This window comes from Phodopus roborovskii, unplaced genomic scaffold (assembly GCF_943737965.1).
Source record: "Phodopus roborovskii unplaced genomic scaffold, PHOROB, whole genome shotgun sequence".
Lineage (NCBI taxonomy): Eukaryota > Metazoa > Chordata > Mammalia > Rodentia > Cricetidae > Phodopus > Phodopus roborovskii.
This window is the reverse complement of record NW_026126514.1, coordinates 7,722,938-7,744,130: the sequence shown is the minus strand read 5'-3', so window position 1 is coordinate 7,744,130 and position 21,193 is coordinate 7,722,938. Positions and strand designations below refer to the sequence as shown.

At 36.7% G+C, this 21,193-nt stretch overlaps 1 protein-coding gene across 1 annotated transcript in view; it reads right to left on the bottom strand.

Annotated features, from left to right (window-relative positions):
• Ttc6 (tetratricopeptide repeat domain 6) overlaps window positions 1–21,193 on the bottom strand; it is a 164,202-nt gene that overhangs the window by 61,905 nt on the left and 81,104 nt on the right. Inside the window, exons 7-10 of the mRNA XM_051196046.1 lie at window positions 12,135–12,276; window positions 10,910–11,014; window positions 5,845–5,937; window positions 3,486–3,560 (exon numbers count right to left, since the gene is read on the bottom strand). Coding sequence (XP_051052003.1) covers window positions 3,486–3,560; window positions 5,845–5,937; window positions 10,910–11,014; window positions 12,135–12,276 — 415 coding nt within the window. The remainder of the gene's footprint in view (window positions 1–3,485; window positions 3,561–5,844; window positions 5,938–10,909; window positions 11,015–12,134; window positions 12,277–21,193) is intronic.

The following is a 21,193-nucleotide window of genomic DNA, read 5'->3' as shown; positions in this document are numbered from 1 at the left end:
TGGTTGGCCCTTACCCGATGGCTAAAAATGCTAAGACATTTTCCCATCTATTTATCAGCCGTTTGGACTTCAAATATTGAAAACTGTTTACTTCATTTGTCCATTTAATGATTGGATTCTCCTGTTTGTTTTTGTGGCTATTGTTCTTCCTACACTCTGGATATTAACTTCTATCACATAAATATCAGGCAAAAAAAATTTATTTGCACATTTTGTAGGCTGTCTCTCCACTCTACCAATAGTTTCCTTCCTGAACAGAAGTTTTTTAATTTTATGCAGTCTCACTTTTCAGTTCTTGCTATTATTTCCTGAGCTACCAGGGACATATTCAGAGAGTTGTTGCTCATGCCAATATCTTAGAATGTTTTTTTTTCAGTAATTTTAAAGTCTCATGTCTTACATAAAGATACATGATGTAGTCTGAATTGCTTTTTAGACATAAGGATCTAATTTTTTTCCTTCTGTGCTTGAGTATCCAATTTGTTACTGGATACTGTTAAAGAGGCTGGTTATTGTAACATATGCTTTTGGCACCTACTGAGAACCTGATGACTGTCACTATGGCCATATGAGGTCTCCACTTTATCATGCTATCTTTATGTCTATTTTGTGCTATTCCCCTGCTGTCTTCATTATCATGGCTATGTTATCATCTTAAAGCAGGGACTGTGGTACTTCTAGCATTGCCCTTTGTGCTCAGAACTGATCTGGCTAGTAAGTTTTTGTTTGTTTATCTTTACAGAGTTTTTTCTCATTTCTTTGAAGAATTTCATTGGAATTTTGATATTCATTGCAATAAACTTATAGATAACTTTGATAACATGACCATATTCATATTAGCTCTGCCAACCATGAACACAAGGGATATTTCCATCTTCTAGTGTCTTCAAAGTATTTCTCCAGTGTTTTAAGGTTTCATTATAAATATTTTCTGCTTCTTTTGTTAGATTTTGTGCTGGTTGGCATTTACCAACTCAGCACAACCCTAGATATATGTGGGAAGAGAGATTCTTCATTGAGAAAGTGCCTCCATCAGATTGGTCTATAGTCAAACCTATGGTGTATTTTCTTGATCAGTGATTAATATGGGGGACAGCTCACTGTGGGTAGTACCACCCCTGGGCTGGTGGTCCTGGATGGTATAAAAAATGTGTCAACATGCCATGAGGAACAAGGTAGAAAACAGCATTATTCCATGGCTCCTGCCTCTGAGTTTCTGCCTTGAGTTCTGCCCTAATCCCCCCAGCAGTGGAATGTGACCTGAGAGATGTAAGATGAAATGAACCCTTTCCTCCCCAAGTTTCTTTTAATTTTTGTCTTAGTCACAGCAATAGAAACTCTAACTAAAATGCATTTGTTTCTATGTTTCGGTTTCCCTGTTGCCATTCTATTGCCCTGCTTTTTCTTTTCTTTGCCTTTGTAGCTATAGCAAATGGTATTATTTTCCTTCCCTCTTTCTTTTTTTAGGATGTTCTCTATTGGTAGACATAAACAATCAATGACTTTTGTGTGCTAATAGTGTGTCCTACTATTTTGTGCTTATTAGGTCTACAAGTCTCCTGGTGAGGATCTTACATTCTTTTAGGTAAAGGATCACAATGATGGGGATTAATTTGTCATCTTTCCCATTTGTAACCCTTTCATTTCTTTTTCTTTCTTTTCTTACTGCTAAGACTTCTGGCACTGTATTGGATAAATGTACAAATAGTGGACACACAAGTATCATTCTTGATTTTAGGAAAAAATCTTCTGTGCTTTTTTTTCCCCCAGTTAGTGTAATGTTGGCTACAGGTTTGTCCATAGATAACATAATTGCATTGAGTGTTGTTCCTTTTGCTTCTAGTTTCTTTGGGGATTTTTTGCATAAAGAATTTTTTTCTGTTATTTATTGTCACGATTGTATGATTTCTACCTCTGACTCTATTTATGTGCTGTATTACATTTATTGGTTTGCATGCCAAACCACACATTTGCATCACTAGAATGAAACCAACTTGATCATAGTATATGGGTATTTAATTCTTCACTTTGATTTATATTCTATGTGCATACTATCACACATGTTTGATGATCAAAGGACAATTTGTGAGAGTTGGCTTCTTCTTTCCATCACAGGGGGGTTAGGGATCAAACTCGAGTTATTGGGCTTACTGGTAAAAATTCTTACCTGCCAAGCCATCTCACTAGCCATCTCCTTGATGTGCTAATGACACAGTTTACAAGCCAAATTTCATTGAGAATTTTTGTGTCTAAGTTTACCAAAGAAATTGACTTATGGTGGCTGGACAGATGGCTCAGAGGTTAAGAGAACTGCTCTTCCAAAGATCCTGAGTTCAATTCCCAGCAACCACATGGTGGCTCACAACCATCTGTAATGAGACCTGGTGCCCTCTTCTGGCATGTAGGCAGAACATTGTGTACATAATAAATAAATCTTTAAAAGAAAAAGGAAATGAAAATGACTTTTGGATTATAGCAGTGGTGGTGATAGTCATTTTCTGGGGTTTGGTATCAGAGAAATTATGGCTTTACAGAATAAATCTTGTTGAGTTCCTTCCCTTTTCATTTTATAGAATAACTTGAGGCTTTCCATTTTGAGTTCTTTAAATGTCTGATAATGTTCTTAAGCTTATTCAAAAGTCAGTTTATAAAGTTAACAGTGGCTTAAAGCAAAGTCTAATAATTTTGTTGGTTTTCATATAAACACTGTAAATTAAGAGTACTATTTATATTAAACATACTAGATTTTTAAAATGCCTTATATTGTAAAATAATTTATGATTCTACTTTTAAAAACACTTTAATAACATTGTACTACACTACTATTAACATACACTCTATAATAACTTTTCATTCAATATTTGTAAGTTTAAATTACAAAATCCATTCTATTATATTATCTGATAATCAACCTAATTTTAGCATTAATATATAAATATAATAATTATAAGTGACTTGTAGTGGCTATACATTAATCACTACAAGTTCATAATAACATCTCTAATAAAAGAAGTTTAATTTTTAAACTTTTTAATGTATCATTTTCTACCTATTGCCTGTCTCCCCAGTGCTGGATCATACTCAGCATTTATTAAATTGATTCTAGGGATTGAACTAAGGTCCTTACATGTTATCAACTGAACTTCCGGACCATCTCTCTGACATGGTTTGTGTGTGTGTGTGTGTGTGTGTGTGTGTGTGTGTGTGTGTGTGTGTGTGTGTACCCCATATGTATGAATTTAAGCAAAATTCCACAAGCAAGAAATTCACTAAAGCTATTTGTATGTTTAAGATGTACTCACACCCATAGAGATAGTGGCCCTGCATTATTCATTATGACTTCTATCTCATGAAACTACAATTAACTCAAAGTATAATGATCAGAAATAGTATAACTGTTCAGACTTTGGAAAGAGCATAACATGATTTTTGTTGCTAGAAATACAAACATATTTTATAATATAAAAGCCAAAGTGTTATATTACCTTTAACCGTGTATATGGTGCACTGGAATGTTTTGAGATATTCTCATATGATGCAGACTTTTTTATTATTAAAGACTGTAAAACAAGCAAGTAAAAACACATAAACCAACTGTTAGAAAACTAAAGAGTCATACAGCAGTTGAGTAGTGATCATTCTTGTAAAGTAATGAAAAGTACAAATTCTAATTAAAATATACTTTCTTAGTTATTAAGTCACTTCCTTATTAGAGAAGAGCAAGATTTGAGGCATGTCACTTCATTTAGTCATTTTCATAGAAATGAAAATTACTAATTTTTAATTTAAACTTGAGATAGCAAAAATCAAGAACCCTTGATTCAAAGTAACTCTGGAGCACAACCTCCTTGCTGGTAAAACGGTACTGATTTGTGAATGTTCCATGGTGATACATGAGGCTACATTAGTTAGATCTGGGAAAGACTCTTGACCCTGAAAAACCCCCCTTTTTATTCTTTAATGTTTCAGAATTTTATACATGAATATAATGTGTTTGATCTAATATACCCCCAACCCTCTTTCCTACAATTCTTCCCTATGCCATCCACCACTTTTCCTTCCCAACTTCATGAGATCTAGTTTTTAAATCCACTGAGTCTGATTAGAGCTGACTACTGAAACACAGATAGCCTTTGATGTCACACTTCCCTGAAGAAAACTGACCCTCCTCCCACAGCAGTCATCAATTGCCAATCCTCCTCAGCTGTGAGTGGAATCTCAAAAACCTGTTCACACTCTATATTAGTAATTGTCCTACTTAGTCTTTTGCAAGTCATGTAATCTGTTTTAATAATAAGATACCTCAACCTTTCACTTCAGGCCAAGGTACCACATAAACATCACCACTTTCTATAATGTCACCAAGATGGGTACTATCACATTTAGAGTAAGAAAGTCATGTCACAGTAGAGTAGACACCAAGTATGTTGGATGTTCCTAGAGAAATAAAAAGCAGTGTCTATAATCCAAAACAACGGTGTCAATTACTGTGAACAGTATACAATTCAGGGACAGGGAGAGAACAGGGAGAGGATCAGCTCTGAGTAGGTATGAACCTAGATGCACCATAGCTGTTATGTGCTGAGAGAAAAGGATTTCCACAGACTGAAAAGATCTTGAGAACATCCCAGGCCATGTGAGCATTCCCCAACAAACACAGATAAATGTCAGATTGCCGGCAATTTTAGTCCACAAGGATTCTAACAGAGCCATGGTTTAGGGTACATGGATGTTAGGTGCAGAAGCCTACAGACAATACATACTTGAGACCAGTGTGAGATTTGACTAACACTCTGGATACATTTTATGTGGTAAGCAGAGACACAGCTGTGTCTGCTCAGACATCAGTGAGGTAATCATACTCCAATGGGTGACATATGACAGGAAGGTATGAGAGGTGCCACTGCCACAATCTAGAAAATGAAAGTGGCTTTCCAACCCAGAAAGTGTGTAATTAGGTCATATGGTTATTTTTAAGAGACAGCTACTGTTCTAACAATGACACTCCAGACCAGGGAGGAATAAAAACATCAAACACACAGCAGGAGAAGTAGCCAATAAATGATGACAAAAAAAAAAAAAAAAAAAAAAAGTAACGAAAGCTGACTGGGCATCACTACTACACCCCCTAAGTACTTCCTGTGAATATGAAGGACAGGGGTAGAAACATAGTCAGCTGACTAGACAGCTGACTAGAAAGGGAGTAGGACTCATCCCAGGACACTGAATCTCTCTGCTACATGGTGCCCAGCAGATGCCAAAGTGAGGTACAGAGTTGCACACTCTAATAAGAAGAAAAATATATCCTGGTATCTTCCTTAAATTCCGGGACATTAATAAGCCACTAAAATAAAGTGTATACTTATCTCAAGTCCTGTTTGTGGCTTAAGGAGTAGCCATGAAAACTCAATGACACAGAAGTCAAAGGAGCACTTAAAATCACCTCATACAACAGTCACTCTGCTCCTTGGCTATAAACAGCTTCCCTTTTGAGCCAAAAGGCACGCACACACACACACACACACACACACACACACACACACACACACACATCTAAGTCCTAGGCAAAAAAAAAAAAAAAAAAAGAATTGGTAAGTTTGGAATTTTAGGGGAGAAACACACACACAAATATCCTGCCATTTATTAATGAATGCTATCTTCTGAACAATCCAAGAACACCACAATGGGAATTTGTGTGTTTACACAGACACTGCTGGCTGGTCCAAGATATTCCTCAAGAATAATAGGACACCAAGAAATGATATCCAGAAAACCTAGAAACAATTTCCAAACTAAAGGAAGATATAGTAAACAATTTAAATTCAGAGTAAAAGAGATACATACCTTAAAACTTCTTCTGGCGTAGGTATCTAAAATAACCACACTTTCCTTACTTTCAGAAAGTTTCTCGGCTAAAATTCTACTTGTCTGAACACTCTGTGATTAAAAAAAAAAAAAGATTAAATGTATTAAATAATGTCATGGAATATTTTCAACATTTATACTCACTGCTATTTCACTGAACAAATTGTTAGCAAAATAAATAAAAGACCTGTAGTAAAAGAATTACTTCCAGTGGTGCATGAGCATCCAATCAGAGACTTCTTATTAATGCAAAATCCACAATACAGGTCTGGCCTCAAATGGGAATGTGCACTTGATTTCTGTAATGTTAACTCTTAGGAATTATTGGTGACATTACAATCTCATAAAGTAGTACTAGATATGTTATAGCTGGGCGTTGGTGGCACATGCCTTTAATCCCAGCACTCGGGAGGCAGAGGCTGGCAGATCTCTGTGAGTTTGAGGCCAGCCTGGTCTACAAAACTATCTTACATACTAACACCAGAATTATTATCAAGATGAGTGACTAGGCCTTACTGTTCACAAATGACTTCATCAAGAACAAGTAAGTGCTCTAAATGTAAACTGGAGTGAAAGTTTTCTTAAATGACTTAAGCTTTGAATTCTATTACCCAACTAAGTCACAGTGTGTGTGTGTGTGTGTGTGTGTGTGTGTGTGTGTGTGTGTGTGTGTGTAAAAAGCCACACTAATCTTATAGCCAGTGAATTTGGTGTTCAAAAACAACTGGAAAAGGTAAATTTGGCAAGCTGACAGTTTTGTGATTAGCTGAACCATGTTTTTCTCTATCTGATGAAGCTCTAACTTTATGGTTGAAAAATACTGAAATTTAAAAATCAGTTTTTAAAAGTAGTGTGCTATTATCAATGAAAATTTTAAAGGCTAAGGCAATTTAGAAATCTGCATTGAACTTTGTTCATCCTTTCACACTGTATTCTTAGAGCAATGGTTCTCAACCTGTAGGTCACAACCCCCTTGGGGGTTGAATTACCCTTTTACAGTGATCTCCTAAGACCATCATAAATCATAACAGTAGCAAAATTACAGTTATGAAGCAGCAACAAAAAATAATTTTGTGGCTGGGAGTCACCACAACATGAGGAGCTGTATTAAAGAGTCATAGTATTGAGAAAACAGAGAACCACTGTTTCAGGGTTTCTACTGCCATGATGAAACAACCTAACCAAACTTGGGGAAGAGAGTGTTTATTTCACTTACACTTACATATGTCTGGTCATCATCAAAGACTGGAACTTAAGCAGGGCAGGAGCCTGGAGGCAGGAGCTGAGGCAAACACCATGGAGGAATGCTGCTTACTGGCTTGCCCTTCCTGGCCTGCTCAACCTGCTTTCTTTTAGATCCCAAAACCGCCAGGCCAGAGTTGGCCCCACCCACAATGGGTTGCGCTCTCTCCAATCAATCACTAATTAAGAAAATGGCCTACAGGCTTGCCTGCCTATAGCTGGATCTTATGGGGGCATTTTCTCGATTGAGATTCCTTTCTCTCACATGAATTTAGCTTGTGTCAAGTTAACATAAAACTAGGCAGGACAGTATATTTTTACAAAACAGCTGTAGTGCAATAACAGGCAAAAAAAAAAAAAATTACTAGTCATAGCAAACAGACACTCAGACAATACTATTCTTCAAAGACTGTCTGATATGGAAAAGAACTTTTGCCACTGCTTGCCCAATGCTCACATAACACCTACAAGTATATGTGAAGACCAAGTATTATATGTTTAAAGAGATACTTTTAACAAAACAAAGGCAAGAGTTTTCACACCATATTTTATGTCAAAATAGTAACAAATAATGGTTGCTTACTGAAAAAAAAATAGCACATCTCATATACTGGTCTCAGAAATTATCAAAATATTTCTCAAACTAAGGCGCCTCATGCTATACACATTATAATGTCTCATTAAAGCCTCAAAACTTACTCTATGTACAAAACAATGGATTTCAGGAGCACAGATAGAGTTATCTGGGATGTAAAAGAATTTAAACCCAAGACTCTAACTCCAGAAGCTATCCTCTGCTCACAGCAGCCCAATGTTAACAATGGTAACTATATATAATGCCACCAACTTAATTAATGAATATTGGAATATCTAATAAACCGCAACACAAATATCAATCAGTTTCAAGAAAATGTAAAATATATGCGATGTGTTATTAAAGATTAATAATACACTCTAAAGAAACCAATATCAATCATTTTTTTAAACTTTTAAATCCCCTTCCCACCTAAGTGGAATAACCAAAAGCAAATTAAATCACTAAGTAAAACATGGTGAAATAAACTCAAAGCTTTATCTAAAAGTCATAAGTTATATTTATAGTACTTCAAAACAGTAAGAAAATAATTAAAATTCAATAAAAGAAATTAATAAAATGGTTGAATAGAATATCAACATTCTATAATAAACAGTGAAGTCAATAATAAAAAATTCAAAAGAAAAAACTAACTTTCACAATGGCAAAAAGTGATGTAATAATTAAGCTAAATTAATTAATTAATCTAAACATTAATCTAAATGTTTGTTTTCATTTAAATGGACTTGGTTATATAAAATAAATTTTAAAAAAATAAAATAAAATTATGTAAAGAAGGAAAAAAAGATATCTTTAATCAAAGAAGATAAACTGAATTCATTTCTTTTTCTGCTGACAGGTCATGGTACCTAACAGTTTGGACATGATATATTATAAATCTCACTAAAAATTTATTTGTGATGGTTCTTAACTGGAATGTGTACAGTAGTTTGATAAAAGGTAGAGTTTACAATTGAAAACAAAGAAAAGAAACAATAAAGTTATACTGCTTTCTAAAAATCTATTGTTAATATAAGAACTGTGAGGAATGGGAAGGAAAATTATGCAACATTACAGACATTAAAACTGACAGAAAAATGCATGCAACTCTACACATATAACAGGTATCTCATAAAACACATGGCTTCCTGTAATGAATTAACAACTGACTCAAAAACTACTAAATATAAATAGCTCAAAAATTGGTAAAGAAACATTTAGTCATGAGAAACTTTCCCAAATGGGTCAGTTCTGCCCAAACAGTGAGTTCTTTCAAAATTTCAAAAAGATTCCTCCTATCTGTATCAGCTCTAGCATTTTCTTTTTAAATAAGTAAACAAAGATAACTGATAACAAAATCAACAAAGGAAGTAACTCATGTAGGCAGCCACTCAATGGGATGACAGCCATCTTGGTCATAACTGCCATTTTGTACGGCAGGTGACTGGGCACATATCCCAAACCCTATAGGAAAAACAAAGTTGTTAAAGCAGTCAGTAGAGCATGTCATGCTGGCCACTGACACCTGTACTGCTTCCTACCTGACATTTAAACAGGCTAATAGTTTTTCAGAAAGCCCAGGAACATTCCTGTTGGCAGCAGGCCACCTTTGACTGGCTGAGTACATTAACCCCTTTCTTCCTGCCTTAGGGTATGCAGAACTTCTGCTCAAATATATACTTCTCTCTTATTCAATTTTCATTTATTTTATTACTTAATGTTTTTCTGACTTTTATTGTTTGAGAATTTCATACATGCAATATAGATTACTTTAAATCAAATATACTCCTCATTCCCTCACTTCATCATCCTTAACCCACATACACACACTTTTCCCTCCCTATTTGGTGTGGTTTTGGTTTTGTTTTTCGTTTGTTTGTTTGGTTGGTTGGTTTTCAAGACAGAGTTTCTCTGTGTAGCTTTGGAGTGTGTCCTGAAACTCACTCTGTAGACCAGGTGGGCCCTTTGAACTCACTGAGATCCACCTGTCTCTGTCCCCCAGTGCTGGGGGCCACCACCACATGTCTGTGTTTGTTGTTTTAAAAGCTACTGGATCCAACTTAGTGCTTGCTGTCTTGAAGGACACAGGTGAAGGTCTCTCTACTAGAGCATATATGTAGCCTTTTTTTGTAAAACCTCTCTAAAGAAAACTGACTCACTCCATCAGTTGCCTATAGCTCCTGAAGTAGAAGGGTGGGGCTTCATAAACCCTGCTTACCTCTCTAGGCTGGGATTTTGGCTGATTTGATCTTGCTTGGGTCTTGAGAATGTAATCACAAACACTGTATCTTCATGTGTACAATGGTCCTGGCATACCCAACAAATATTTTGAGATGAAGCAGTGACTTAAAATTACTCAACTTACAAAATCCCACAGACAGATGGATTTAGTTCAGAATGCTACTAGAGATTCAAAAAAGAATTAAGTATTTCGTTCTGTAAAATGAAGGCATGCTTGGAAAACTGAGACATCATGGACATCTGGCAGACAACATTTTAGTGTCATCCCGAGGAGAAAATGCAGCAGGTGCTTGGTGATAAGTAGGACCTGGAGGGATTCCCAAATGAGCCTGTGCCAACTGGACATGTGGTTATGTGCTCTCTTCTACCATTCTGGCTACCCTTCTAGACTGGTTTGAAAGAAAGTTTGCTTTTCCACCAAAGTGTAAGAAATGTTCCATCTGGTTTTCTAGGGGAAATATAAAATCTTAATTGTGAGGCACATATCAACAATACTACTATCCCTGCCAGCAAATTTAATAGGGATTCTTAAATATGATCTAAATTTTGGTAATAAATGTTCATTGTCTTTGTGTACCAAAAAAGTACATGAAAATACCATGAGGAGTCTCTACACAACCTGCATGACTTTATAACTTGAAACCTCAAATAAAATACTCTTCCTAAAAGAAAGCAGGTTACTCTTGTCTACCTGCATTAAGTATATGATTTAGAGAAGTACATTAATCATAGTTATAGCTTATATTGGTATACCAGAATTTAATTAAATATAAGGATGCATTCACATACATATATAGTGATACAAGTGACAATTATTTACATATATATATTTCATCTCTGTAGTACCATCCAACCAATCCTGACCATGGCAACAACTGTTTGACAAGTTATATAACAACTGTCCTGTAAATTTTATGTCAGAACCAGTTTACACAAGCTTATTATTAAATAACAGCAAAATTAGTGATATACAAATGCATTCACTACCTCATACTTCGGATATAAAATTTCCCTCATGGTTGATTCTGGAATCGAGAATTTGGGTGCAGTAAGATTCCAAAACATCTTTGAAGCTCCGGGATATGCAGACACCTTTGAAAATATTACAACAAAAAATAAGACAAATAGTAACAAATGTCTCCTGTACTTAGAAGCCCAAGATTGTAGTGATATGTTATTTATGATTTATTAAATAACTGAGGATTCAGAAAAGCAAAGTCAGCCACAAGCCATAGAAGCAATTTCACTTCTTGGTATGTGTTCTAAACAAGTTCTTGCATATATACATGGGGAGATATATATAGGTCATTCACAGAGCATATTAAATGGGGAACTAAAGCCCAATTTAAGTGTTCCTTAGGAAAGAAACAGCACAATAAGCATTATATAAAAAACATTTATAAAGCCATTCAGAGACAACAATTGTAATCCACATATGGAACAAACATAGTATTGCAAATAATCATTTCAAAAATTCAGATAAAAGTTTTATTAATGTAAATGAACTAGAACACATAAATAGACAAAGATATTACTTAGAATCACAAAGACACCTAGTAAAGTGTTAAGTCATAAACTAAGACTTGTTTTAGAGAAATAAAACTACTGTGGATGCTACCAGAATGTAGCTCCATGATGTTATATATTTGTTAAAACTTACTTGAACTTTGAAGAACAATGGCTGATGTTTAATGTCATGCAAAGCAAAACATTTAGGAAGCAAAGAGGAATCCAGGGTGGAATGCAAAAAAAAAAAAAAGACGCAGAATGTAGTTAGCCAAGTGAGTAAATTAAGAAACAAATTCCAGTCTCCTTGCTATATTTAGGTGTCGGAGACCATAATTACAGGAAGCATGGTGGTGTGTGGCTGTAATCCCAGCACTCCAGGATAACAAGGCAGAAGGACCAACAGGTAGAAGCCAGCCTAACCTAGACTATACAGCAAGTCAATACTGCAAGAAACAAAGTGGCTACACTTTAAAAAAAAAAAAAGCAGCACTTATGGAATCACATTTAACACCTGTGGTTTTATTCTTTTAATACATATTTAACATTTAGTGATTTAAGTTTTAAAGTTGTAAATGTTTAAAGACACAGTTCATGTTAGTAAATATTGAAGTCCTCAAAAATGTTCAAGAATACCCAAAGAATCCAAACCAAAAGTTTAAGAACACATGAGGTAGAGGAAGCTAATATTAAAGGAAATCCTTACTTCTTCTCCTGAGAGCTTCAGGTTTGGATTGGGAGCCTGGCACTGACTTGTCTGCATCGATTCCGGGGGTTCCTCTGGTGGTGCTGTGGAAACCCTGATATATTTTTGTGTCTCCCTTGTAACAGGAATGCCATGCAGTATTCTACAACGTGACAAAAATAACAAATTTGTTTTCCAAGGTATTGATAAAGCAAAAAGGATCACCTTTGTTTCGCTTATCTCTGTACTGACACTTAATATCTGCACTAAGTAGATCATGGAGAAATCAGTTCAAAATTTAAAAAAAAAATGGTTCTAAACACAATTGATTAGTAATCTTTGTAATGCTTTTGATTCATTGGATGGGAAAAGTAAGTTCACTTTATAAATATATAATGAAACAAGACATTAAAAACCTTATTTGGGAGCTAGAGAGCTGGTTCACTGGTTAAGAGTACTGGCTGCTCTTCCACAGGACCTGAGTTCAAGTCCCAGAACCACCCACGTGGCAGCTCTTCCAGTGTATCCAAAAATCTCTTCTGGTCTCTGGAGGTACCAGATACACATGTGGTTTACAGACATACAAGTAGGCACAACACCCATATGTAATAATAGTAATAATAATAACAACAAAAACTGTTTTAAACTTATTTCTAACTTTGTTCCCCACTTCAAATTCATAACCAAGTATCATGCCTTAGACTGGGGCCAAAACACCAACCTAAGTAGAACTGTCAACAAACTTCTAGTTTTTCCTTTTGTACTTACATCTTGCCAAACTCAAAATGTTTAGCATCAGATCTTTCCTCAGTAGACAACACAACCTTATAGCTAAGAATGTTTATAGTGCACATGCATATATAGTATAAAACTTAACTTTGAAAGCAGAGTGTATCAATAATAAATGACGTAAGAGACTTCTTAATAGTTAATGTTCTATTGTAAACATGCTGTAATAAGTATAAAATAAACATAAATCAGGCTTATTCAGATTGCAGCAATGTCAGTCACACATGATTGACACACCGATTTTCTAACATTCCCCTAAAGGCACATAAAATAGCTTTGCGATTCACCAACTGTCAAGGCTAAACATACATAAACCCTATTGCCTTGCTATTTTGCAATACTTTGAACTCTCCAAGCCCATCTTACTAGTTCTCCATGAGGGAAGCCACCTCTTATCTCACCTAGTCAAATATCTGGATTCACAGAGAAAGTATAACCAACTCCCAGCAAGCTTATACACAGACACTTAGTCCTCCTCCTCATGGTGGTGAGGACAGTAAGAACTCACCTGCAGCTGGTGTGTTCTAGATGTGACTTAGGATCACTCTGCAGATGGGCGCATGCTCGCGCGCGCGCGCGCACACACACACACACACACACACACACACACATATGCCATTTAGAAGGAAGAAGGTTCTGGGGTTTCTGTTGGCAAGCACAGTCAGGACATACCGAGTTCTCCCACAGTAGTGTTCCGAAGTTAACTGCTTTAGTTAGTTGTCATTTTTTTTTTTTTAATTTGGCCAGTGAGGATATCAAATAAGAATGAAAATCTGGGACAGTCAAAGACACTTGATTCCCTGACTCTTAACTAAGGGGCTATGTAACCAGCAAGGGCTTCTGGTTCTCAGCTTTCCTGAGGCAGGAGGAGAAGCTCCCTCAGCAGCCAGTTCAGATGCTGTGTGGGTTTTCTGCAAGTCTTCCCAGGTGAATGCCCATTTATTTCAAGCCCTCTGCTAATCAGCAATTGCTCAATCCCTCAATTCCATTTTGCTTCAATTAACTACAAGTATTTCTGTTTTCTGCCACTCTGTCTTGATTGGTAGGTCTGGAAAATAAGTTCAGGGCTAGAGACTAAGATGATGAGCCTAGAGTATAAATACATCAAGATAATGTGATTTTAATCTCAGACAGTGGGAGAAGGTGACAATGGTGGGGGGAGGGGTGTGACATTACAGTGCCTTACAGCACTCCTATTCCTTTCTTTAATTAGAAGCCATAAATAGGGTAGCAGCCATCATGTACAATTACTGTCTTTCAGTTTCCAAAAGCACAATTATGTGTTAGTTGGTCAAAAGAATGTGGAGAAGTCATTGACATTCTATAGTGCCAGCACTGGCAAACATGCCCTTAGTGGAATGCCCATCCAAGGTCCACAATAGTTCCCGCATGACAGAGATAAGTCAATTATTTGTAAATTCCTCATTTTCCATGTTGCCTTATTTCTGGAGAAGAGAATCCAACCTTCCTAGAGTTCTCATCTTTGGGAAACATCACCATCTTACAAGTTCAGATTGAAAGTCTCCTGACTTCCCACCATGCCCTCACTTCCAACAGTAGCTGCCCATTCTGTTTATTTTCTCCAATGTCTCTCCTGTCAATCACAGCTCCTCTCATCCCAGTCCTGCGCTATCAATTTTTTTTTCTGGTCCTTTTCCTCTAGACTCTCCTTTCTATAATTCATGTTACAGACCCATGGCAGAGTTTGTGTCAATCACTTCCTCTCTAAATGCTCTCCAAATGATTAATATACAATGGGGCCTAAACTATAGCACCTTGTAGCCAGGATCCTCCACACCATAGAGTCCATCCATCTTGCCAACCCTATTTCACTTCCCCAATCCTCCACTCAATCAACATATAATATGAAAAAATAAAGTGGGTACTGAGTTTAGGGCACTATAGAAATGAGAACAGCAAGGGCTAGAAACTTCAACTCTTCTAATACCTTTACAAACCTCCCTTCACTCCAGCAAAACTTACCTTTGTCCCCTTAATCTGCTCTTTCATTGGAGAATACACTCCATCTTGTCTCCTATTTTTCTCATAGTGGAAAATAACATGAGGATGGGGAGAGGACAACACTAATCATCTGTTTCCCAAGGACTTGAATGTAGTAGTTATAAGTGGTGAACTTTGGCTAAGTGAAAAAAAGTCTCACAGAAAAAGGTGGATCCTGAAAAATCAAAACCCACATGCGGACTCCCTCACTGTCTCAAGCACCTTATATGTTCTTGCTAAAAATGCAAATCTTTGGCATTCACTGTATACCTAATGGATAAGAAACAGGGGCTATATTTCCCCCATCCCTGCAGCTGATTCTGATACTCTTTGAAAATCTCTGATTACCACTAGCTTTTCTAAAACATCTTGGTCATAAAGATACTTTGAGGTGACTATCAAATCTACAGCTTCTGCCCCTCCTCTGGAGATTCTGATCCAGTAGGCTTGGGAATTGATATGCTCAACAAGTCTAAATACAGGCTGGAGAGATAGATCAGCTGTTAAGAATGCAGACTACTCTTTCAGAGGTCCTGAGTTCAATCCTCGACAACAACATGGTTTCTCAAAACCATCTATAATGGTACCTGATGCCCTCTTCTGTCAGGCAGGCATACATGTAAATAGAGCACTCATATACATAAATAAACAAATCTTTAAAAAAAAAAGGAAATCTAAATATCACTGGCATTGTGGGAAGACTGAGATTCTAATGAGGCTCTAGCCTGTATTTTAACCCTATATTAGCCACTTGTTATTATGTTGGTGTTGTTACTTGAATATGATTTGTATTCACCAAAACTCGCATTGAAACTTGTTCCCAAAATTATCAAGGTTGAGAAGTAGGAACTAATGAGAAGAATTTGTGTCATGAGGATACAGCTCTGTTGAATGAATCAATGCCATTTTTACAGGAATGAGTGAGCTCTGATGAGTGGAAATTAATTCATCTTGATTTCTATTTTTCTCATGAATAACAGGAGCATGAGTCCCTAACCATATATGTAGCTAACCACTCTGGAACTTCTAAGACTCCAGTATAAGTCTGATTGCTTGGTTGATTTTTAATAAATTACCAAGTCTTGAGCATTCTGTTAGGCCAACACAAACTAGACTTGAATAGTAGACACCTTTCCTTCCTTAACTAAGACACTTCCCTTCTTTAATCTGTTCTCTCCTTTGCAAGTGGCAACACTGATTAGTTCTTTCATCTACTGTTTAGCAATAATATATGCAATGGGTGTTTTAAATCATACATGTTCAGTAAGTGGCCGAAATTATAATCCATATTGTTCATATCAAGGAAGGGGCTAAAGGGACAAGACAAGCCCTTCTCTCTAAAAGTAAAAGCTATACCCTTTTCAAAGTCCACACCAGTCTATCATTGGACATCCTTACTGTGAGTCGCTGTCAGAGCTCAGAGGACATGTGATCTAAATTGTATATAAGCAACTGTAAACCACATTGTAGGAAACATGGAGGTTTCTCTCTTTGGCAGCCTCCTCAGCCTTAGCAGGACCCTGGGGAGAGTTCACAGCAGCTTCACTCTCTTTTCCTTAGAAAGTGTATCTTGCTACAAAATTTGACGGAAAGCTCTCAGGAACCCGCTGTCACTTTCAAGTAATTCAAAGAATATGTGCTTAGGAAAACTACAAATATTCACTTATAAAAAGTTTGCCAAGGTACCACTTATATGCAATAGGCTATTCAATATACCATGTTCAAATCATTCATAGCTAATCACTAAAGTAATTTTCACAACCCATTTACAGGATTTTACTCCACATTCTGTAAAACTGTGACTTACAGAGGTTGTAAAAACAAACAAAAAAAAAAAAGAAGAAGAAAAAGAAAAACCTAAGACTGGAAAAACTTTCCAATCTCCACTTTTTAGATGCTAAGCTACACGCCTTTCTTTATCCTTGTGTAATTTTTCTTTAAGATCTGCAGCAGAGGGAGATGAATATTTTGCATGCTTTTTTGAAAGCAAGGAAAAGAGTCTCAGAATTATGAACCTATAGAAAAATATATGTGCAACTGTACAGTTTTGCAAAACATGGTTGGGGGGGTTTACTTTTTAACCACTAAAAGTTCGTTGCTACATGCAAACAGTGACATCTGGTGGAATGACACTGTTTTACTTTAAAAATATATATATATATATATGTATGTATGTATGTATGTATGTATATAATCTTTTACAAATATGTAAAATTTAGAAATTTATGGGGGAAGATTTCAAATAATTTATTTTTTATGTCTCCCATACAAAAACAAAAGCTTACCATTGAATGTCTTATCAATCACTGATATGTACAGTGATATGGCTTTCTATTATTACCACATTGTGTTGTTGGAAACATACAAGAGGTGGGGCTCCACAGCTAAGAGCACTCACAGTTCTTCCACAGTCCAAAATTTCATCTTAAATACCCCCGTGGTGGCTCACAATAGTCTGTAACTCTGTTTCCAGGGGATCTGACACACTCTTCTGGCCTCCACGGAATAAGCCACGGGCACAGTGCACAGACATATTGGCAGACACATATAAAAGAAAAATACACAAAATGTTTGTATACCAAATGTGTCTGTAACAGAAACTTAACTGAGGTCAGAACTGATTCTGGCTCTAACTGCTATGTATTTGGGAATACAGAACTTTGCCTTCATCTCTTCAACCACTAGAGAAGACAATTAGGGTAAGAGAGTTAAGACATTACAACTCTGATGTATATTTTTCTGTGACATATACCACCAACTAGACCTCAGGCAAGGACTAAGTCTCAGACTTTTGATAGAATATCTTGTGTTATTGCCTAGATTATACAGCAAGGGAGTTAAGAGAAGGAGTCAGTGGGTCCAGGAGCAGTCTGATTACCAAGAAATGGCAGAAAATATGGAGACCAAGGAATGAAAGACAGTTCCTGATACCCATGCTGGGAAAAAAATAAAGAAAAAGAGACAAAAGCCATTACGAATGAAGTACAACAGCCCACAGATGGTATCCTACAGCTGGAATCAGAGCTTTGGCGTGAGACAAGGCACATTCTAGAGGGGAGGAAAGTCCAGTGGGTGACACGGAATTAAAACAAAATAGGCAGCATTCAGAAACTCCAAACCTTTATGGAGTTACACAATTAGTGTAAGGAAGTCCCTCACAGTTAGCAATGTCCTCTATCTAGACTTCTAAAAGGGAACAAACACTGGTCAAATCAAACAGTAAGATGCAATCCCTCACCACACTATAGGCAAATACTCTTATTCCAAAATTAGATGGCAACGGAACAAATGTGAACTACAAAGGGTGCATGAGCATGTTTCTTCCTATGCAGCTAGGAACTGAAAAAGGTGAGAATGAGTAGTCAGGACAAAGCATAAAGAGAAAGGCACAAGGCGGGGGTGGGAGGGGAGAAGGGGGTATCACAGGTGCACTCAGCAGTGAGATGCAGCAAAACCCATACTGAGATAAAGGGCCTCCTGAGTATGAATACTAGCTTACCAGCTATGTACATATGAACCAGTTTCTTAAAGGCCATGCCGCAATTTCTTCATTTGTAGACAGTCTATTTGTTAGCACAAACAACTCTCTTGGTCTCTGTTACATAATTACCTATTTTCTTACCAACTATCACTACCTTCCTTGAAGGAGTTGGATAAAAGCTTCCAAGTGAAAGCATTTTTCATATACCGCATTTGTAAGGTATAAGATGCAGACATAATAATGTGAAGATAATTATGCACAAGACACTTTGTATCTCTTCAAAGGAGAAGAAGCTTAAAAATAATGCAGCAATGATAGTAGACCAGGCTGGCATCAAACTCACAGAGATTGGCTACCTCTGCCTACCTTGTGCTAGAATTAAAGGTGTGTGCCACTGCTGCTGCCACTACCAGCACAATTCTTTACAGACCTTGAAAGGAGAATACTCACCTTCATATGAAAAAAACAAAAACTCCAGTATAGCTGAAAATAATCCCGAACAAGAAAAGAACGTCTGGAAGTATTTTAAGGTGTACTACAGTGATATAGTAATAAAAAACTACAGTGTAAGTGAGAGTGTATCTTAACTCTTGCCTGTTCTTCAGACTCTTTTCCTGATGTAGTAATAAAAAACTACAGTGTAAGTGAGAGTGTATCTTAACTCTTGCCTGTTCTTCAGACTCTTTTCCTCCTACTGGGTTCCCTTATCCAGCCTTCATATGAGGGTTTGTGTCTATTCTTATTGCATCTTAGTACGCTGTGTTCTGCCGATATCGCTGGGATACTAGCTCTTTTCTGGGAGGAAATGGAGGAGGAGTAGATATAGGGAAGAGGCAACATGAGGTGGGGCTGGAAGGAGTGGAGGAAGAGGGGCTGAGGCTGGGAGCTTCAAGAATAGAGAACTGGCTGTGGTCAGGCTGTATTGTATTTACAGAAGAATAAAGAGAAAAATAAATAAACTTGAGTATATATCCTTACCATTCTACTAAAATATTCTTGGCATTTACCACAAATAACAACTACCGTGTGTAGAATTAGCAAAGCACTAAGGTTTCATAACCACAGTATTATTATGATTTAGCATTAACTATTCTTATTACAGATCCACAAAGTCAGAGGTACTTGCTTTACTTTTACAGTTACCTTTCCTCAGAACTCTTCTTAGGGCAAGAACAATTATACAATTCTCTGAACTGAACCTGTAGGCTCAGAAGACAGATATATTTTGAAAAGGTTAAGCTATGTTGAGCAAGGTAATCCTCAACAGATGGATGCTAGAGAATTAAATATTCAGTACTTAAATTAACTTCCTATTTGGCACTTAAAAACAAATTGCCAAGAATTATCTTTATCAAACAGAGCATTTACTTGCACTCTTGGAAGGAGAAAGTGAGATCTACTTGGAAAAAGAATAACTTCAAATTGGAAAGAAAGAAGCATTTTTTTCTTTTTTCTTTTCTTCTTTTTATTTATCTTTTTTCAGTCTAATGAATAACAGAAGCCATAAGTATTCAAAACAATGTTTGGCCCCTTGAGTGTTAATGCAAATGCCTTGAAACTAGAGAGTTTTTTTTTTTCCTTCAGGGATTGGATGTCTAGTTCAGTGGGCAGAGAACCTGTCTGTGCGCATCAGGCCTGGGTTCAATCTTCAGTACCAAAGAAGAAAGAAGTAGACTCTCATGACTACCAGATTACATATGCTCTTTATTTTGTACTTCCAACATTAGGATGTTATTTTTTATCAGAGACACTAAAACAGTTTTCAGATTTTCAAACCCCAGTGTGCTGGTTTGAATAGAAATGGCCCCCATAGACTCATGAATGCTTAGCCCATACATAGAGAGTGGCACTGTTAGGAGGTGTGACCTTTTTGAAATAGGTGTGGCTTGTTGAAGGAAGTATGTCACTAAGGGGTAGTCTTTGAAATCTCCAAATCTCAAGGTATGTTCAGTGTGGTACACAGTTGTTTCTGTTGCCTGTGGATAAAGATGTAGAACTCTCAGCTACCTTTCCAGCCCTACATCTGCCTATATGCCACCATATTTCCTGCCATGACAATAATGGACTAAACCTCTAAAACTGTAGGTCACCCAAATTAAATGTCTTCCTTTATAAGAGTTGCTATATAGGGCCATGGTATCTCTTCACAATAGAAACCCTAACTAAGGCACCCATACACTAATTTTCAAAAAGTTACCAATAACTTGATAAAACTATGACACTCTACAAGTACATGGTGATTGGAACATGTATACTGAAAATACATTGTTTCAATAAAAATTGAGTATAATGGTTTGAACTCCTTCTTTCAAGGAATCCAATTAAAATGGACTGGGCAGTGAAACACACCTTCAATCCCAGCAGAGGCAGGTAGATCTCTTTGAGTTGAAGGCTACCCTAGTCTACAGAGAGAGTTTCAGAATAGCCAAAGCTGTTACACAGAAAAACCATGTTACAAGCACTCCCTAGGATGGTCAATCTCTCTATCTGTTTATCTATCTATCTACCTACCTACCTATCTATCATCTATCTATCTACTGGTTTTTTATGAGACAGGGTTTCTCAGTATAACAGCACTGGATGTCCTGGAACTCATTTTGTAGACCACACTGTCCTCAAACTCATAGAGATCCACCTGCCTCTGCCTCCCAAGTGTTGGGATGGATGATATTTTTTTAAACTGTAATAACACATACAGTGTTCCAATTTATACTAAAAGTCAATCAGAGTTTGCAGGTTCAGAATGTATCATGAAAAGAGTAGCCTCTTTAATGTGTGAGTATAATCAAAGGTGATCTTTTAAAACCTT